This window comes from Anthonomus grandis, chromosome 9, assembly GCF_022605725.1.
Source record: "Anthonomus grandis grandis chromosome 9, icAntGran1.3, whole genome shotgun sequence".
Taxonomy (NCBI): domain Eukaryota; kingdom Metazoa; phylum Arthropoda; class Insecta; order Coleoptera; family Curculionidae; genus Anthonomus; species Anthonomus grandis.
Window position 1 is genome coordinate 3,040,933 of NC_065554.1, and position 22,396 is coordinate 3,063,328.

General features: G+C 32.7%; 1 protein-coding gene across 6 annotated transcripts in view; it reads left to right on the forward strand.

Moving 5' to 3' along the window:
• The first annotated feature begins 1,622 nt into the window (after positions 1–1,622).
• LOC126740735 (uncharacterized) overlaps positions 1,623–22,396 on the forward strand; it is a 105,943-nt gene continuing 85,169 nt past the window's right edge. For 4 of the 6 annotated variants that reach the window (XR_007661980.1, XM_050446884.1, XM_050446883.1 and 1 more), the window contains exons 1-3: positions 1,623–1,898; positions 2,741–2,966; positions 10,057–10,266. Coding sequence is in view for 4 of the 6 variants with exons in the window: in XM_050446884.1 (XP_050302841.1) it covers positions 2,794–2,966; positions 10,057–10,266 (383 nt within the window). In the remaining 2 variants the exon portion in view is untranslated. The remainder of the gene's footprint in view (positions 1,899–2,740; positions 2,967–10,056; positions 10,267–22,396) is intronic. The other 2 variants (XM_050446882.1, XM_050446889.1) reach the window with 2 other exon arrangements.

Here is a 22,396-nt window from a genome sequence, read left to right on the forward strand (position 1 = left end):
GTTTAAGTAAAGTATTTAAAATTTGGAATTTTAATTTGAAATTTCTTAATAATTTTGTGATTTTAATCAGTATCGTCTTGAAAATTGGTGAGTTTATGTGTTTTGACATGAAAATTACGAATTTTGTGGTGAATTTAGCATTATTTATACAGGGCGTTAGTTACGCCCTGTTACTTAGGTAAATTACATCATATCTTTTTTGCCTAATCAGTAATGGCTAAAAAGACTGGAAAATCTAAAAGGCAGTTCAATTTTGAATACAAAATGTACTCTTGTTTATTTCATGTAACTCTATCAGTTTTTAAGTTATTTGCATTTTAAACATTCAGCGTAAAAAATCTAAAGCCACCGTTATTACATTGGCTTAATAGGAATGTATTCTTTTAAATTACTAATATGTTGTTACCCAACAGTAAAAGCAACAAATTACAATCAGTAGCAATATTAAAAGAAAACTTCAAAGTAAATGCTCAAAATGCCTGCCTTCCACTTTAATACACTTTGTAAGGCGTCTTCTTAAAGATCTTTGAATATTAAATAACATTTGTCGATTATTTTTAATAATATTAGCAGCTTCTGGAATTTTCTGTCGTAATTCTTCGATGTAATTAATTGTATCTTCGTAAACCATGTCCTTCATGTGTGACCATATTGACAAGTCTAGAGGACTTAAGTCTGGACTTCTAGGTGGCCAAACAAATTCGATTGTAATTTGTTGCTTTTACTGTTGGGTAACAACATATTAGTAATTTAAAAGAATACATTCCTATTAAGCCAATGTAATAACGGTGGCTTTAGATTTTTTACGCTGAATGTTTAAAATGCAAATAACTTAAAAACTGATAGAGTTACATGAAATAAACAAAAGTACCTTTTTTATTCAAAATTAAACTGCCTTTTAGATTTTTTAGTCGTTTTAGCCATAACTGAATAGGCAAAAAAGATATGTTGTAATTTACCTAAGTAACAGGGTTTAACTAACACCCTGTATAAATAATGCTAAATTCACCACAAAATTCGTAATTTTCATGTCAAAACACATAAACTCACCAATTTTCAAGACGATACTGATTAAAATCACAAAATTATTAAGAAATTTCAAATTGAAATTCCAACTTTAAATACACTGTATCTCGTAAACCTGTAACATTTGTAGAAGACTTGTTAAGCTCAATAGCCATATTTTAGTATGTAGTATCTCCAGTTCAGAGATTGCCCATTCTTCATGAATCATTTTGTATATATAAATTAAATAAATAAACAAAATAAACAGGAATATTTAAATGCCATTCAAAAATATTGGAAATATACCTAATGTAGTATTATGCCCATCACATTCTAAAATAATATGCAATAAAATTTAAAAAAAAAATTAAACATATCTTATATTTTATCGATAAATTCCACGTATTTTGTGTAAAATGTAAGTATGATTGGGCTCACCCTAGGACCCAATATGTCCAGACTAAATTTAACCATATTATAATTCGAATTTAACCACCCGCCAAACATTCTAATTATTAATTCTCGTAGGTCACACTGTATAGCTATTATCGCATGAATCACCTTATTTCCCTCCAGCTTTGTTCGCCTCTAATAATATTCTTCGTCCGCCTTTCGACTTTGACGGGTATGGTACCAATCGAGTGCACATCGATGACGTAGTTTGGTGCCTCCGTGCGTCGCACATGCGATGGTACCAATATTATCGTGTGCTTATCGCATTAAATAAGATTGCCATCCGTGTTTTTTTTAGTTAAGCGTAATGAATAAGAGCGTTGGTGCGGGCGTGTACTTCCAACAGTGATTATAATTAGGTAAAAGACCGCAATTACGACTAGAACAGTTGACATTGGAGTAAATAAGTACAGTTTTAAGGTCTTAAGATTAAGAGACAGGTATGTAAACAAAGGTATTTTTAAGGTCACAAATCAAATTAGGCAAAGGCATTTACCAAATAGATTTTATTCCTATCTACTTCACGCAAAGAAGTAAACAACTTTTTTCCAATCACACTACACGCGATACATACTATACAATAAAGTGCTTGTCATTTAATAATATTTTCCATTTATATACTATCTTCTTTTTCGTATGGGCAAACTCTGATGCGGTTGTTAACAATGGTGGCCTCATTTTTTATCAACGGCGAATGCATTCTATTAATTGAATTTCGGGTTTTTGAATTACTTAACAGGTGTCATGCTGTGATAAAAAAAAATCATACTTTAAATAAATTATAATTAGTATGTATGCATACCTAAAATTTTATAATTTCTTATTATTAAATCTCTCATTTTTTAAAATTAATGAATCGAATATGACATAATAAAACATTTAATTATAATTTTCCTGAAAGCATTTTATTATAGTTTTATCAACCTTTATCAATACTTTTGATTATAACACTTTAATAATTCTCAAGGTTCTACTGTTGCAATATAACAGGCACGACCATGAACTATGTACTTACCATACTGCATCTGATTTTAATTAAAAATAAAAATCTATTAATTTTTAAAACCTTGGGTTCAGCAATAGGTATTATTGATAAAAACGAAATAACAAATTTTGCAGTTTATTATATCTGAGGTATAAGAAATTCGTTACTTTCTGCACAACAATTTTTATGTGACCTTGAGTTTTAAATACTAGATTATCATGACGGACTCGATTATTAATAAATATGAATTTGGAATATGTCCTTTGCATAATTAATGGTGCTTCTTTTACCTTGTAGTTAAATGAAATTATAACTCACAACTGAACATACAAATAATAAATGTCAACATTATGCCTCAGTGTGCAGTAATTGGCTGTAACAGTACCCACAGAAGAACCAAAGGAAGGTCAATCAAATACCATCGATTTCCTGGCGATAGTGGTATAAGGAATTATTGGTTGAATGCTTGTGGAAAGAATTTGAATAATTATTTGACGGCGAGGATATGTTCTAGACATTTCAGGCGAGTACTTGCAGAAAATAAAACTAAAAACATAGTATTGTATACTTGGACCTTCAGAGCATAGTAATGCTTCTATAAGCGAAGTTTGATTAACAATTCTTTGAGTTACTTAATTTTTATAGTAAAAATCAATTTACAATATACTATCTCACGTGTCCAAATATTAAAAAGAAGAAGAAAAAAGACTTATTCACGCATTTAAAAGAAATATGAACTTAAATCTTCAAAGATACCTTTCGTTGTATTTAATTTAATGTAAGTTCAATAAATCTTAAATACAATAATTTACTTGAAAACTAGTAGATTTTTTATATACCCAGGAGCTGAAGGTTTTATCTTTCGATCTCTGAATAAGTAAAAAATAAGTAACTAATTACGAATTCGTCACAACAATACAGATTTTACTTAACAATTCTTTATTAGGAAAAATACTAGAATATGAATCCGAGTAATTAAGAAAAACTTTCATCTTTTTACACTTTTTTTTGTAAAATTAATCACATGCTGATAAAGAAAAGCGAGAAGAATTTAAAAGTAAGCATTGGTAGTTGTATAGCAAGAAGTTTATTTGGCATTTAGGATTCTATAAAGCAAAAAAATCATATAATTGAGGGTATTATTTCTGTTAGAACTAGTGTGCTGAATTTATTCCTATTTTTTTCTTATTTTAATTTAAAAAATAGCAAATAGTTTCTGTTTTTTTCTTGGAATTATACAACCTTTTTCTTCAGTTTAAGCTCTGACAATATTAACCCAAACATGTAATAATTATGCTATTATACGGGGTGTTTCGTTGCGACAAATGCATATTTCAAATGTAAATATAAGTTATACAAGATATACCAAAAAAACACTTAATTTATTCCTCTTATATCCGAATTACAGTTTATAGGTTAGTTATAGTTACTTATTAGGTATTTAGCAAAAATTAATTTTTTTAATCAAATGAAAATTCTGAACAACCCTCTATTTTTTCCCACAGTTGGTGTTTTTACTACTGAAACTTAGGACTACCAAAATAACAAAATCCTGCTCAAGCTTTCGTAAAATTTTTAGGGTATAATAATATCCTGAAAACTTACCCTGTATATTTGAAAATTTGAAATTTTCTTTCGGTAACAAATTAGGTACTAATTTTTATTTGTACATAAATACATAGGATTTTAATAAAAAGGTCTTACGTTATAGTTACCGATATTTCTGTAACACAGAGCATTCCTTTGAAGTTTCCGTTGAAAAGTAGGCTTTAGAAATAAAGTAGCTGTTTTAATTGGTATAACAACTACCTATCAAACACATTATTTATTTAGTTAACAGGAATATGCCGACATTGTTTACGAGTTCTGGTAGTTCCACTTGCTCGTACTGCAAAAGTGGAATATGAAACAAGATTTCTTACTAGAAGATCACCCAACTTTGAAACGCTTTCAAGAGTGCTTGGACCTTAAAAAACACGTAGTGTTCCCAAAGTACAATTAGATTACCAGATATTATAATTCAGCACCATTTAGAGAATGCTTGTAAAGCATTGCAAAATAGCCTTGAGATTTTTTGAAATCCAGTAAAGCCAAAATTCTATTAAGAACTATGAAAGAATGAACTTAAGAATATTTTCAGTAATTGTTGTAATTAATTGAGTAAATTGCAAATTTTTATTTGTTAATACGATTGTATAATGCTAATACAATTCTTGGAAATAATAACTAGTTTCTTTGTTTAATTTCTTCTATTACTTAAATAATTTACAGTTCTTGTTTTATATCATAAATCGTTAAAGAAAACAATCACACATAATTTTTGTGCAAAATAATTTGAAGTATCAAATAAGCTGTTTTTTTCGGCATATATTTACCTAAATTTGAAGTCGGTATTATTATCCTAACAAAAAAAGTGATAAATGCATATCTTCCTTATTTATTCTACGCCCTTGACATTTTCGGGCTCATTAGTTTGACTTTAAACTTTAATATGAAAATCTTCTGGGAAAAATAGTGCCATACATTTAAAACTAGTACATCCTTTTTTTAATTTGCTAACAACAAAGAAGTTTAATTAAATAGAGTGAGTTTTTACCCTGAAAACGGTGCTAAAGCCTTATCTGGATTTTTTTATTTCCGTATACCTTAGTTTCAGGTTGGCTGCCGTAAGTAAGTACATCAATTGTGAAAAAAAAATAGGGTTGTTTAAAAATTAGGAGTGATTTATTAAAACGATACTTTTGCTAAGCTGCTAAGCCACATTGTATTTCCGTTATAAAGGGTTTCCGTTATATTTGTATTTAAAGCATGTTACTTGCCCAACGCAACATCCTGCAAAAAGAAATAAAAATGTATCACTATAGGTATTAGAAATGTCTAATTCTTTCTGTTTTTGGATGCTCTTAGACAATAATGAATAATAATAACCTTTCTGATATTAGATACTCTAATTGAGGTAACATCTTTTATCTTCCAGAAATGTTTGTCATACGCCTGACTTTTAGGAAGCCATTTCAGATTGGTAGGGGAGACTGGCCTAAAATGACATACCACTTTATTTTTGCTTATTAATTTTTTATTCTTTTAATGTAAACATACAAAATCATAAGTAATTTATAATACTAAAGGTTTATAATAAGAATATAACCTAATTTTTTTTAAATAAATGAATAAGCCTGGCGAAAAAAATATAAAAAGAAATATGTAAATTTGTCATTTCACCCGAGCATACTTGGGTAAAATGACATAAGAAACTTACATAGGTCATTACAAGTTAAAACTAACAAAGTTCACATACATATTGTTTTCTTCTTTTAGAAATACCAGCACACTCACAATGTTCCCATTTCGAGCACGATTGACATCTAACCCATGTTTCCTTGGACTTGGACATAGAGTACAAACTGTTACAATATGGATCATCTTCGTCGTCTTCATCTTGAAACGGCTCTTCATTATCAGAGTTTTCGTCCATAGGGACAAAGTGTTTGCATGCTACTATGGCAGCCTTACTTGTTATGCGGTTTTTACTTTCTTTGGCAATTTCTTTGATTTGAATAACTTCTTTTAAACTTTCAGGGCTTTCAACTAAATAAGTTAAATTTTTTTTGGTTCGTTTCGCGGCTTTGCGAAATTCAGCAGCTTGTTTTTCCGCTTCTCTAGCTTTAAGTTCCTCTAATATTGGGGTACTCGTAAGCACTTTGGTTCCTTCTGCCTTCCGCTTTCTTGGGTTTGCTTGTATCCCGGATGAACTTGGAAGAGGGGAAATGTCTTGTGGGCGAATAACTGAAATATAGTTTATATTCAATGAATGAATCACTTACAGCATTTTGATTTGTAGCTGCTTTTCCATATGCTGCAGCAAATAACCCGTCAATCTGATATGAAGAAACAGTTCTGCCTGGATGACATTTTAGCCATTTTGTAACTTCTTGATCATAAAATGTTTTTAATGGCCCAAAAAAGCACACGTCTAAAGGTTGCAGCCGGTGGGTGCAATGAGGTGGGAAACATGTCATTTCTATTCCATTTTCTTTAGCAAATCTTGTAACATCTAGAGTTTTATGGCTAGCATGATCATCAACCAGAAGTAACACTTTATTTGCCTTTGAAGGATTAGAATATTCTCTAAAATGTTGCATCCATTTTAGAAAAATCTCGCCCGTCATCCAGCCTCCTGAGCTATTCCCAATGTACCTAAGGGAGCCTCGTCGGTCAGTTCCTTTTTCCAGTTTTTTCTGGGAAAAATTAATGATGGGGGAATATAGGCTCCTGCTGCGCTCATGCAAACCACAGCTGTAATATGCTGCCCCCTTTCAGCACTTGAAGTTAGGCCAACTTGTTTTCGACCTTTGGTAGCAAGTATTCGGCTAGGTTTTTGGACAGTAGAGAGGCCATATTCGTCTACATTCCAAATGCGCGTGGGGTTGATATGCTCTTTTTTAATTGTCTCTTGAAAAGTTCTAAAAAAATTAGCAATTTGCGGTTTATTGAAAGATTGTGCTCTAACGGCCGAAGTAGCTTCAGGCTTTTTAAGAGATATATCGGGGTTTCTGGACCTAAATCCATGTAGCCAATACCAACCAGCCATTTTAGTAGTTAAGTTGAACCTGTGTGCAATTCCATTTCTTTCTGCCAGTTGATACGCCAAGGAACGAACTTCATCGCATGATAAACCAAATAAACAAGATTCCAATAATTTGATATGTTGAACTAGGTCCCTCTCCAACTCTACGAAAAACCTGGTTTCGTATCGGCCTAGACCTTTATCAGCTTTGACTCTTTTATTTTTGTCCGATGCTCGTCTTCTTAGCGTAGCCTGGGGTACGCCAAATGTTTTTGAAGCTTTGAGCCAGCCCATTTCTCCATTTTGTACTGCCGCAATAGCTTTTTGCATCTGTAACGGATCCCAAGACTGATGCGTGGTTTTTCTTGAGTAATTTCCAACCATTCTAAAAAAACTAAGAAGAAACAATTCATTTTGAGAAACTGTAAAAAAATAAGAGCAAAATGACATACTATGTATATATATGTATATATACTTTAGTTAAATCTTCTGTTTTAAAACACAAACATTTTGTAGACTTGAAAAAATACAATCCTTAAACAATAAACATCACTTTAATAGTTATACAGGGTATTGCGTTGATCTTGTTACAAACTTCTAGAGTAGATAGAAAACGTCAAAAAAAGAAAAGTTCGTATGAATTTGGGTCCGGAAATGCATCCTCAAGACACTAGATCTCTTTGAAGATAACCTTACAAAAATTTATTTTAACCAGGGGCGTGCGAACAAAGGAGGGTATTGGGTAAATTTAACGCCAGTTCTTTAAGCATTGAATTTCTGCCCGTTTGGGCATCAGATTATGATGTTCTGATGCAATTTGCATAAAAAAGGTGCTCTCAGTAAAAATTGCTAAATATCACCGTTCTTGTAAAAATTGGCTAAAAGCAATAAGATACAAAAATCAATTATACTTAAAAAATTAAATCTGTGTCATAAATAAAAAAGAACTGTCTTAAAAAAGTTAAGGTACCACTTTATTAATTTGGTAACAAAACCTAAGGCATTTTTAAATGATTTTAAGTGTAATAAAAAGACAACAAATCAACAATTTTATAAACGTAAACAAATTCTTGTAATAATTGGAATTACAAAAAAAAGTTAAGGTAATAATTGCTCAACATGCCGGCCTCCATGCTCGATCCGCAGCAGATTAACGTTGACGTGGTTCACAAAAATCAGGCATGTTTTGTATTACTTCAGCAACTGCGGTAATTCTAGCCAACAAATCTTTCTCTGATTCGACTGGAGTTTCATAAACGAGACTTTTCATATGCTCCTAAAGACAAAAATCTAGCGGTTTTAAATCTGGGGAGCGCGCTGGCCAGAGCCTCCGCGATCAATCCAGCGCCTTCCAAAAATTTCATTTATAAACTTGCAAACAATAAGTGAAAAATGAGCTGATGCTCCATCATATTGTAGCCATAAGTTTCAACGTATATTTATGGGCAGATCATCTAACAGTTCTGGCAGTATATGTTTAAAAAAAAAATAGATAATTGTTACTGGTTAGATGAGGAGGTAACGTAATTGAACCAATTAATCGTTCTACAATACCGGCCCACATATTGACGAAGAACCTACGTTGATATCCTCTTAAATGAAAACATAAATATGGGTTTTCGTCAGTTCACAAATGATTATTTTTAGAACTAAAAATGCCTTTCGTAAATATAGCTTCATCAGTGAAAAGGACATATTTTGGAAATTGAGGTTCTTGTGCATACCGGTCAAGAAACCATTGGCAAAAATTTACGTGGGGCATGAATCTATTTAGTCTCAATGATTTTTGCAGGTGGTAGGGACGTAAGAAGCTGTTCATGAACAACGTTCCATACTCTAGCATGATTTACATATATGGCATCAGCTATTGCTCGAGTACTTACAGATGAGTTATCTTCAAATTATTGAAGAACCTCTTATTCGAAATCCGGGGTCCAGGTATTCCTTTACGCACCATTATCTGACCATTTTATTTTTACAGAGCCGGTCTCTCTGAGCCGTTTATTGATCCTTTCAAAAAGATTGTGAGCTGGAACTTGCCCTTGGGGAAACCGCTCTTTATATAATCGAGAAGTATAATCAGCTCTACCATTGCATTGAACTTCCCCATAAATTAATACCATATCGGCATATTCAGTAAAAGTATAATCTTCCATTGCTTAACCGTGATAAAAAGGGAATTAAGACTGTGTAGAATCGATAACTGACAATAACAAGTTATGACAATAAATGTTATTCCATTTGCCGAAAAGCGATAGTAAGAGGATGCGTCCTAAAATAAATATCTTTTTACGGGTTATGGCTTGTTTCTACTCTAGGAGTGTATTCATAAAATTTAATTGAATTTATTTATGGGTGATTTTATTAAATTTTAAACATAAAATTTTATAGGGATTAAAAAAATTTTTGATGTAGTGAAGTTCAGTCCTGATTAATTCTTGAACTTTGTTAACCTGCACTATCGCTTTTCAGCAAATTAACTTTCGCATTATTCATAAAATAATTAATTCTGGTGCTGTATATATCCTAATTTACTTTTAGTCAATTTTTACAAAAACGGTGATATTTAGCGATTTTTGCTAAGAGCACCTTTTTTATGCAAAAGACATAGGAGCATCATAATCTGAGACCCAAATCGGCAGAAAGTCTTAGATTGGGGTTAAATTTACCAAATATCCCCCTTGTTTCCACGCTCCTGATTAAAAATTATTTTTGTTTAATAGGTTCAAAAGACTAAACGTACGAACAATAATTTATCTCTCAAAATTGATTGCGGTAGGTAAAGTAGATCCGCAGCTATAAAACGAAAACTAGTTTTTAAAGGTTATCTTGAAAGAGCTCTAGTTGCCTGAGGAAGCATTTCCGGACCCATGTTCATTTTTTGACGTTTTCTATCTACCCTAGAAGTTTGTACCATGATCAACGGAATGCCCTGTATACGAGAGAAGAAATTTCAAATAATTGTTGATCAAGCCTCGTTCGATCAGATTTTTTTGATCGTGGGATGTGAAGATTTATTATTAAATCTTGACTGTACCTATTACAGTAAAAGTAATTACGAAAGGGACGTCCAACACGAGATTCTCGGTTTGCCGACCAGATCCCGTTTAAAAAAGGGAGCAATTCCAGATCTAAACTTACCCAGGGATTTTTTGTTAGAAGAAAAGCAAGAACTAAATAGCGAATTTGCTGTTCTATATGCAGTTGGGCTTGTTCCTGCAAATAAAGCTGATGACTCGGGAGCTGTGCCCGAAGAGTAAGTTTCTAAATACCATAACTCTTAGAGAAATGACGATCGCTCCTTATAGTTTACTCATTTCTTTAAAACAATTAAGATATAATACTAAAAATCATATAAATAAAATAATATGGAAAAATAAAGTAAATGCAAATTAAAAGGTGCCAGTGGCAACGTCGCGTTAATCTCCATCATAAGAAATAGGTCGGACGGCCGAGGGGGTCACGGACCTGTGGGCGAACGAACTATATTATAAGGAGGGGTCCTATTATGTAGGAGGGGAACGGGGAGAACGGCAGGGGCTTCGCTGAGCTACGACCAACAACAGAAAATGGCTAAATACATAATGAAAACGATTGCGATCTAACAGCGTTGCAGGTTGCAAGCACATGCAGAGTAAACGCTGTCGGTAGCAATATTTGTATAAATTAATACAGGAATAGTACAGTACAATTATTACTTATACTACACTCAAATAAGACAATCGAAAGATTCAATTGTTTTTTATTGTGGCTTATTATATTTGCGTGCAAAACTATTAGAACTTTTGTAACTATTGGTCCTTGGATGACACATATTCTTAGTTGCTACCAATTCTTAATAATTATTTCAGCTTTCTTCCATGTGATAAGTATGATGTTTTTAATCTTAGCGTATAGTATTTTATTGGTCATCAGTTAGTGCAGATCTATTAGTTTTTACTGTTCTCAGCTTCATTAAGAGGCTTGCAGTTTTCTTTGGTAATATAATGTAATTATTCAAAAATGATTTAGCTAGAAAAGAATTCTAATCTAAATATATTTTTGTGATATTTCTATCTGGCAATATTTTTTTGGACAGACTTCCGCGTGACTTCACTTTGTTATATTTATCCTCTCCTTTTTATAAAAGTTTTTTAAGCCCTTTTTTCTATGTCGGTAGTCAACCCAACCAGGTCTAATGATACCACAGATGTAACGTTAGAGAAGTAGATTCCCATAGATCTAATATAAAGAACGCGCGTGTCATGCTATATTTAGAAAAGAAACATACCGCAGATTTAATAAACTATTATTATTTTTATGTTTATTAATATACAGGGTTACTGGTAATTCGATACATTCCTTTGGAGATGTGATAGGGGAGGGGGTAAGAAGTAAATTGAATCCTAATATGTATTATGCAAAAGTTGATAGTTTTCGACATATTTAATTTTTTCTGTTTTTCTTCAAAATGTAGACCTGAGTGGTTTAAAAGGCAGTTTCCAGAAAATCCGCTGTATATTTTTTTAACTTTGTAGGTAAAATACATGCTTAACACAATAGTGTTACGTTTGTAATGGCAAAAGTCCCGCAAATAGTTGTAACCATAGGTAAATTCTCGATGCAAAGTGTAATTTTTTTTTCTTAAATAAAATACTACACTTTCTAGGGGATATTTTTTGAAAAAAAATTATGCTACATTCTTCAAAATTTCCTTAAAACTTCCTTATTACCTAAGCTAGCTCACAGGATACAAATGCTTAAAAGTTAGGCGACATGGTTTTGTATTTTTATTATAAATTGTAAAGTAACGCATTTATCAGTATTTACCTTCACAAATCTTGTTCAAAATGAGAGCCTCTATTGCGAATACAGGCTCGGCAGCGCCTTCTCATTTCAGTCTTTGTTGTTCTAGTTGTTATGGTATTCCTGATCTGCTGGGCAGCGTTGGTTATTCTTTGGATAAGATCTTCCCGGGTAATTATTGGGGTTGCATAAACCAGTGCTTTCATTTGACCCCATATGCTATAATCAAGCGGGGTTAAGTCAGGGCTTCGTGCTGGCCAAGCTATTGGACCTGACCTACCAATCCAACGATTCGGGAAACGTTCATCCAGGAACTGCCGAACTGACCGCCGAAAATGAGCTGGACAGCCGTCATGTTGAAATATCATTCGTCCTCTAACGGCGAGAGGAATATCGTCAAAAAGATCTTGTAGGTCATGTCGCAAAAAATTTTCATAAATATCCCCGTTTAAATGGTCTGGGAAAAAATGTGGTCCTATTACATCCCGGCCAATAAGTCCCATCCACACATTTACAGAAAACTTTCTTTGAAAACTGGTTTCTCTTATTAAACGGGGATTTTCTTCGGCCCAAAAATGAAGGTTATGAAAATTTGTAATGCCCTCATGACTAAACTTTGACTCGTCCGTCCACAAAATGTCGGTTAAAAAAGTTCTATTGTCTGCATCAGAATTTATAATAAATCTGCAGAATTCTACCCTTCTTATCGGGTCCCCTTCTTCCAATCCTTGGACAGGCGTATAATGGTAAGGATGGCTTCCCATTTGCCGAATCATGGACCAAACTTTCCATTGCGATGATCCTGTTTGCTGCGCTACGGCATTAGTGGATGTGGTTGGATCGTCTTCAAAATGTCTTAATATTTCCTCCTCATCTTCTGCTCGATATACGCGAGGAGCGCCAGCGTCACCTCTTCTTGGTTTTACGGATCCAGTTTTAGCGATAGCTCGGTAGGTCGAAGCGAAAACACGGACATTTGGAATGCGGCGGTTCGGAAAGCGACGTTGGTATTCTCGGCGAGACTCCGCGGCATTACCATTGCAAAACCCATAAACAAACATAATATCTGCATATTCAGCGTTAGTAAACGTGGCCATAGCGCAGAAACCAATATAATACCTTCTTTGAAAACACGAGAAAAATAAACTCGAAACTCGTAATTTAACTACTTTCCACAACAATTATTGCTGTCAGACTATCTACACATCAAATTTTTAACAATAAAATTAAAAAAACAAATTGTTGCTGTAGTACTTAAATACCATAGAAGTAAATACCACTTGGCATTTTTCAAGTGCGTTCTTACTATTAATAATAAAAATACAAAATTCTGTTAAAATTTTTGGTAGCATTTATAGCCTATGAGTTAGCTTAGATAATAAGAAAGTTTTACGTAAATTTTGAAGAATGTAGCATAATTTTTTTTTCAAAAAATATCCACTAGAAAGTGTAGTATTTTATTTAAGAAAAAAAAATTACACTTTGCATCGAGAATTTACCTATGGTTACAACTATTTGCGGGACTTTTGCCATTACAAACGTAACACTATTGTGTTGAGCATGTATTTTGCCTAAAAAGTTAAAAAAATATACAGCGGATTTTCTGGAAACTGCCTTTTAAACCACTAAGGTCTACATTTTAAAGAAAAACAGAAAAAATTAAATATGTCGAAAACTATCAACTTTTGCATAATACATATTAGGGTTCAATTTACTTCTTACCCCCTCCCCTATCACATCTCCAAAGGAATGTATCGAATTACCAGTAACCCTGTATAATTATTTATTATTATGGGTATCCTGAAGACGAAGTTGGTTTATATAACATTATCATCTTCAACCAGTTATATGAAGGTAAATAATGCTTTTAATACCTGAGAGAATAAGCACTACTAGAAAGCTTACTATTGAATTTATTTATAATATACAGGGTGTTTGGAAGGTGAGTAGCCAAACGGAAATGGTGAATAGGTGAGGTTACTGGCTATTTAAAACGCATAGTATTTTTTTGTTTTTCCTCAAATTTATGGAGTAATATGTTTTTTCCTTTTTTTATTAGATTTTCCTCGTTTTTTTACTTTAAACTTCAATTTTTTTTAAGTTTTTGGCCAAAATGGCGCACAATTAATTTTATTTTAAAGATTAATGTTGTCTCATTCAGATTTAGGTAATAACTGAGAAAAATGTTTAAAGAGAAACTAATAGTGGAGTAACAAACTTCCTCAAATCAATGGAAAAAATAATAATAAAAAAAGTTGTGGGGTTTTAAAATGTGTTAAAAAACTTCTCTAGTTAATAGTTTTTCTAACGATATGTCACATGTAACAAAAATAATTAGGTAACTTACGAAAAACAAATAAGTTTGTTTTCAAGGAAGCGTGAACCAATTTCTTGAAAGCAACCTAATTGAACAGCTATAAACTTATGCCTCTTTCTAACACAGCTAAACCTGTTGTAAACGCTATAATCTCCTTTATCATTCGGCGACACTCCCTTTGTGCCCCACTACCTCAAACTGTTACCTGTCGCTAACCATAATACGAGTATTATTTATTCGAGAGTTGTCTTACTTCACGTATTTTTAACTCTGCTCTACATATTGTTTTTGTTGTTCATTTTCGTTAAGTTTTGTTCATTTTCGTTAACTTTGTTTTATTGTTACTGTTGCCTACTATGGCTGGTGCCTTTACAAACGAGGAGTACGCCGATATCCTAATAGCATATGGTAGAACTAATGGAAATGGACGAAAAGCAAAAAGAATTTACCAAGAGCGTTTTCCCAATAGACGCCAACCTAATCGTCATAGTTTTGAAACGACTTTTAGACGCTTAAGAGAAACTGGTAGTCTAAATCGCCGTGAACCTGGAGTTCGCAGACAACGTAATGTTGCTGATGACGAACAAATTCTGGAAGCTTTTGACGAAGATCCCACAAAGAGCATCCGAACTGTAGCTGCCAATCTAAACCTAAGTGTATGGAAGATCTGGTCTGTTCTTCATGCCAACGGAAAGCATCACATTCATTACACTCCCGTGCAAGATCTTGAAGTAAACGACTACCAAAGACGCATTCAGTTTTGCCGCCTCCTGCTACATATGGACGTGGATAATCGCGATTTCTTGAAATACATACTGTGGACAGATGAATCCTATGACAGGACAATGAAGTTTTCAAGGAAGGGAATTAACAACTTTCATACTTTGCATTATTCCAGGGCCCCAAAAGAAGAAAACTCAAAAATGATGAAAGTCGTGTCCTTTCAAAGGAAATTCCCAGTAAACGTTTGGGCAGGCCTAATTGCCTTCCTTATTGGTCCACATTATTTACCGGATAATTTGAATGGGGATAATTATCTAGATTTTTTATTAAATGATCTGCCCGAATTCTTGAACGGGGTTCCAAATTTTCTCAATGAAGAACAAATGATGTTCCAACACGATGGGTGCCCAACGCACTGGAGATGCATTTCCCAATACTTAGATTGGCAGAGATGGCCCTATCCCATGGCCTGCAAGATCACCGGACTTAACGCTGCTTGATTTTTAAGTCTGGGGCCGTGCAAAAGAACTTGTGTATTTCGAACCTATAAATACAAGGGAACAATTGATAGAAAAAATTAATGACGCTTTTGTATAAGGGTCATGGAAACGAAAGGGCACAACAGGTTTAGCTGTTTTAGAACGGTGAAAGAGATAGCGCAACAGATTTAGCAGTGTTAGAAAGAGACATAAGTTTATACCTGCTCTATTAGGTTGCTTTCAAGAAATTGGTTCACGAGTCCTTGAAGGCAAACTTATTTGTTTTTCGTAAGCTACCTAATTATTTTTGTTAGATGTGGCACATTTTAAAACCACACAACTTTTTTTATTAATATTTTTTCCATTGTAAAGTTGACGTAAAATTTTTTTTCTATTTTTCTATTTGAGGAAGTTTGTTACTTCACTATTAGTTTCTCTTTAAATATTTTTCTCAGTTATTACCTAAATCTGAATGAGACAACATTAGTCTTTAAAATAAAATTAATTGTGCGCCATTTTGGCCAAAAATTAAAAAAAAATGAAGGTTAAAGAAAAAAAATGGGAAAAATCTAATAAAAAAAGGAAAAAACATATTACTCCTTAAATTTGATGAAAAACAAAAAAATACTATGCGTTTTAAATAGCCAGTAACCTCACCTATTCACCATTTCCGTTTGGCTACTCACCTTCCAAACACCCTGTATAAAGTTCGTGTATCAAATTCAATGAATATATATAATATCACATATAGAACACAAATATCGAGAAATGCGTGTTGCCTAATAATCAGACAATTCAAGGCAAGAAACTCCTATTCTATTGAATTTCCAGAATTACAGAGGATAATGCGTTAACTGAAGAGTTATATATAGAATTTTATTTTAAAATTAACAATGCGCTTATCAATTTAAATGAAAAATGAGTGTTAATATTGCACATGTCAGACATCCCTTATCACTTTCTTTAAGAATTAACGTATAAACTAAAATACGATTTGATTTTAACATAGTTCTCAAGAAATTGCTTATTTAGAACGTTTAAGTCTGGACTTTGTAGGTATTTAGACATAGATACTTAAATACCTAAATAAAAAATATGATTCTAAAAAGTTTTTACTTCGGATTTTATCATTATGTATTAAACAAACGTGAATTAAGAAACGTGTATTACGGAAAGCAAAATATAAACGCCTATATCTGTCTTCTTATTGTGAATAAATTAATTAACAATGACTTATATAACATAAATATATATGTAAATATATATTTATGTTATATTATAAATTTATATATGTGCAAATTAATATGCATGTTTTTTGATGTAAGTAAATAAAAACAAAATGTAAACTCTAATCAAAATCTTTACTTAATACTTAGTATAACATTAATACGTTGTTAACATATAATATAACAACATACACAATGGTATAAAAACCATAATAATGTTTTTTTTTTTAAATACATGTGGTACCCTGTATCACAGATGCTTGTGCAGACTTTCATATCAATGGATTGTAAATCTTTTATACAAAACATTAAGCCTCATTTTTAAAAATGTTCTTTGTAAAAAATAAGAAACAGGACTCGTTTTCTCAGGCTCCTTACCATAAAAGTAAAAACATGATTTGCCCTAGGGGTCCTGCGAAGTTCACCCAAATCCTCAAAACCAGAGCTTCTTTGCTTAGATTGTGCATAAAAAAGCCTAGAAATTAAAGAAATTTTATCAAGTTTAGGTCACTCCGCTTGTAACTTAAGAATAGGCTTAATGTGTCCATATTCAAGGGGAATATTAAAAAGTAAGGATTAAATGGGTAAAGGTACTTGGAAAAAATGTTTTAAATACTTGTACAGACTACATTTAAAAATGGAGAGGGAAAAAGCTTTATCCTTACTAGACTTATCTACAATCAAAAGAAGGACTCATTAAGATATTTGTTATAACTGGAACCGACCATTATACAGCAATTTGAGAGTTATTTAGTGAACTTGTAAGATTACTTACTAGATTATTTAGATTATTTACTTAAGACACTTAGGGACTGAGTTGCAAATAGAACTTTTCTTACATAAGGGGTCTTTGAGTAATTACGCTCTATTATTTGTGCAAATTCTTGTGTGACAGTGTGACATAGAGATGTCCTAAGTAGATAATGTCATGTAATTATACCTTGGAAAATGAGAACACATCCAAAATTAACCTAAATTAGAAATCACTTAGGTCTGTCATAATTGAAAAATTTGCATCTTCTCTGCTCTGTGTAGTTGCACAATGATTGGATGTTTGCAAGCTTGTAAAATAATTTATTAACCCACTATACCGGAAAATCACTAAAAAACCAAAAAGTTGGTATAAAATTATTTAAAATTTTTAGAAAATAGAAAAAAAGATGAAGCTTATAGTCTTGTTTAGCTTAGGCGTGAAGCTCCTCGGGCATTTCAAACTTCAAAAATCTAAGGCTGGATGGTAGACATCACATCCAGTAATAGGTGTATCCTAAACATTTACTTTCACCTTTGAGCTAGTACTAGATCTAGATATATTGGGAAACGAGTTTAGCTGATATAAATTTGAGTACAATAAGAAAAACAATAGGGCATCAGCAATTTGAGGTATGCTATTTAAGGGAGTGACTACATCTTTTATCATTTTCCTAGCAGACTAATATTCAGGTTAAAATTACTACACAGAAGAACAACATAAACGTATAAAGTGAAATTATGAAGTTCAATTTCTCCATCTGCAACATTATTTCTCGGCTATGTTTCAGTAAAAAACATATCAAAATCATCCACTACTGCAGAGGTCCTAACATTAAGAAGCTTATTGTTGATACTTTTCAAATTTTGATACTAGGTATTAAGAGTCCTCATTGGTTTTTTTCAAATTCTGCGGATGAATTCTGTTTTCTCAAGCTTCCCCTAATAATATGGTGATACGTAAAAGGCTTAATAGTTGCCCCCATGGGCGATAACTTGCTGTCCACAATCTTCTCTTGCAGACTTAGGAAAACACCAATTTTGAATAAAGCCATACGTTTGTGTTTTGTGTCAAGTTTCTCGCAGCGAAGCAAGTCCACATCGTTTGACTCCAAATGTGCCTTGATCATATTTTCACTACAATCAGGAATTAGGTTTCCAACATAGATCCATTTTCTTTCAGGTGCAGCCGATAGAGATGTGGAGTTTTTATTAGAGCCCTTTATAAACTTTAAGGTACTTGGAATAAGAGGATAGCTCAGAAATCTTGGAAATATTTCTTGCTGATTTTTGTTAATCCTTTGGAACAGCCCGTATCGACTTTGAATTGGACTATGATTGTAAATCATTACTTTTTGGAGTAGTTGAGATATTGGTGACATCATCCTCGCTTTTTAACACTGTAATAGCAGTCATAACTGGACTCTTTATTGGCTTAAATTATTCCATTTACTGTCCCATTAAGTTCTTCAGTAATAAGTTCTACTTGATCTTTCAATTGATTACCATTAACATTGACCACACTCTTATTGGGAAGTGGGTCTTTATCTTGGATTGGATCAGCAGAAGAAATAGTTTTAGCCTTCTAAGTTTTATGCTTTGTACCTCAGACCATTTCTTTTATCTCACTCTAAGCAATCTGGGCAGAAGTGACGCAAGCATCTTTCCTTCATTATAAGAACTCGTATGTTAGAAATCCAAAGAATTCACTTTTATCTTCCTTCTGGACATATTCACTATTGCATTTATAGCACATGATCATTTTGGGGTTAGGTGTTTCTTAGCTTTTAGAAATCAGTATAAATACACAAGGCCAGGTAAAAATCAGAGGATGAGTTTAATAAGCTTTCAGTAAGCTTCCTTCAGAGGGTGTTATGATGGTTTTAAGTTCTGTTTAAACTCTTAAATCAACCGAAAACTTAGCAGGCAGAAATGTAAACAAACACAGAAACATAACCTATAAGTGATTTATTAATATAGGAGAATATAAAACAAGCACGAACTTAATAAATATACCTGGACTGTCAGTCCATTGAAAAATAAATTACCACTACTACTACTACTGGCCGCTATTTTGCGAGATTGTGTCATTCCGATGTTGGTCACTGACATATTTTAGTGGTGCCAATTGTACGGAAAGAAAACAATTAAAGTTTTTAATAAAATAGGTTATGTTTACAAAAACGAAATAGAAACTAGAAAGTTACTTTTACTTAAGAATTTAAAATAGTTGCATTAGCTCTGATATTTTTCTTATACTTGTTTAAGAATCTCGGTAAAATCTACGAATTTTCAATTAAGTTATAGAGATATAAATATGTGTTTTATTGTCGTTATAAACTTGTACCTTCCCAATTCTAATTCCTAATGCCATAAAAATTATGGTCTTTATTTACATTTTTGAAATTTAAAACCAAGGTTATTGAAACCCTATCCTTTGGTTTTTATGATACTTATTTCAACAGTTTTAGCCTCATATATATTTTAATTTAGAGTATGGTAAAAACAAGATAAGTAAGGAAATAAAAAAGGAAATTAGTAATTTAAGAGAATAAGAGGAGCTCTAAAGGATAAATGTTTTAAATAACTCAATTGGAATGGACAGGGTGGACCGAAAAAATACTATACTCCTTAGAGGAACGCTTTCCAGAACATAGACACTATCCTACTGCAAAGTCATATTTTAAGGATATAAATTTACGGTATTTTAAAATTAAGGTGTGTACCTTCGTTAATTTTTGAACTGATTTTTATATAATATACAGGGTGTCCGGAAAAAGGAGACCAATCCGCCGGCCACATATAGGTCGGACCAAAATAATGCGACTTTCGTTATGCTATTTTTTAATTGGGCGCTCGGTATTCAATATACAGGGCGTCAAAATGAGAAATATAAAATCGTCTTTTTTTAATAAGTCGAGTGTTTCATAAGATATTAAATTAAAATTTGGTGCGAGGGGTTTTTTTTGAAACGAGGAATTGAAATCGGCTCACGGATTTGCTATACCTCGCAGCGGGCGCCACCTGCGATATATTGCATGTGTTAAAAATGCCAAAACTTTTTTGTACTCCTGTATAATAAAGTTCTAGTAAAAAATGTTAATTATCCAATCTTTTCTTGTAAAAAAAGTATTCTTTGTAAATGTCGGTCTGAGAATCCGTTTATTAGATATCTTAATTTTAAAATCTAGATACATTTTAACAAGTTAACAAAATAAACGTAAATAATTTTTTCTAAATTAATGCTAATTTACTTATTATAATAAAAATCATAGAATAAATACCCTAAATTATTTGTCTACGTGACCTCCATTTGTTTGTGTACACATGCGAGCCCTCTTTATTAATGAAAATCTAAGGCTTTGACAAATATTTGGTTTCAACCTGAAATACTCTCCAGCTGCAATGATTCTTTCCCTTAAATTATCATGAAGTCTTTCATACATCCCCAGACTGAAAAAAAAAAGATATAAGGTCGGGCGAACGGGGTGGCCACGGAACAGGAGCATCTCGACCCCTACCAATCCAGCGATTAGAAGATACTTGATGTAAATAGTTCCTAACATTTATAGCAAAATGAGCCGGAGCACCATCGAGTTAAAACCAAAGATTTTGTCTTAAATTTAGAGGCAAACCATCAAGCAAATTGAGCAGTATTTCTTGTAGAAACAACAGAAACCAGTCAAATTACCTGGTAAAATGACAGGTCCTAAAAGAAAGTTATCCAGAACAACTGCCCACTTGATGATGTGTCTCAACTATGGCCCTAGGATTCTTTTCAGCCAATATGTGTGCGTTATGGATATTTGTCATGCCGTTTCTCGTGAACGTGGCCTCGTCAGCAAACAGAATCACCCTTATAAAATCCACATTTCTATTATTCATTTCACATAACCATGTACAAAAAGCAAGACTTGCCTTGGGATCGTCGGGTATTCGGGTGAAGATGAAATGGGTAAAGTTGTTGAACTCCGTAAAATATTATGTGTCTCGATTTTCTCAATTCTCACCCGTTCAGCCAAAACCCTAGTACTATTGTTTGGTGATTCTTCGACAATTCTTAAAATTTCTTCCTCTTGCCCTAATTGCACCGCACGAGGTCCGCCGCAATTACCCTTCTGTCTTTCGATGAAACTTCCAGTCTCCCTTAGGCAGTTAATCAAATTTAAAAAATATTTTCTTTTGGGATGAAATCGATTTGGGAATGTCTGGGTATAGCGTCTAGCGGCTAAACTAGCATTGGAGTCACATTTTCCTAGTTAAGAATTGACAGGTATTTACCGTTTACAATAATATTTAAAACTTGCCAAACATCAAAAACATATCCGCCATTTCGGAAAAGGGTACATTTCTTGGTCTATGAGTCATTATGGTTTTATAAGCTGTAAGAAAACACACCAAATACAAATATGTAATTAAAAAACGTAGATTTATTTTAGGAGTAATTGAGAAGCTTGTAAAGAGCGTTTAAATCTGTTACTTTGACAGTACGTAAAAAGCTACTAGATCCCGAGGTCAGCCAATTTGTTTAGAAAGAAGTATCTAGATTTTAAAATTAAGATATCTAATAAACGGATTCTCAGGCCGACATTTACTAAGAATACTTTTTTTACAAGAAAAGATTGGATAATTAGAATTTTTTACTAGAACTTTATTATACAGGGAAACAAAAAAGTTTTGGTATTTTTAACACATGCAATATACCGCAGGTGGCGCCCTCTGCATAGTATAGCAAATCCGTAAACGGATTTCAATTTCTCGTTCCAAAAAACCCCCTCATACCAAATTTTAATTTAATATCTTATGAAACACTCGACTTATTTAAAAAAAAAGATTCGATATTTCTTATTTTGACGCCCTCTATATTGAATACCGAGCGCCCAATTAAAAAATGGCATAACGAAAGTCGCATTATTTTGGTCCACCCCATATGTGGCCGGCAGATTGGCCTTTTTGCGGACACCCTGTATAATATTATTTAATTATTTATGAGTGAAGAACACTGTAGGAATCACGAGTTTTTATATTAAAGTTCATGTCAGATCACATGTCAAACTTCAGCGTCGTTAATTTCATTACCTTTATTTAATATGTTTTTTGTTAGCA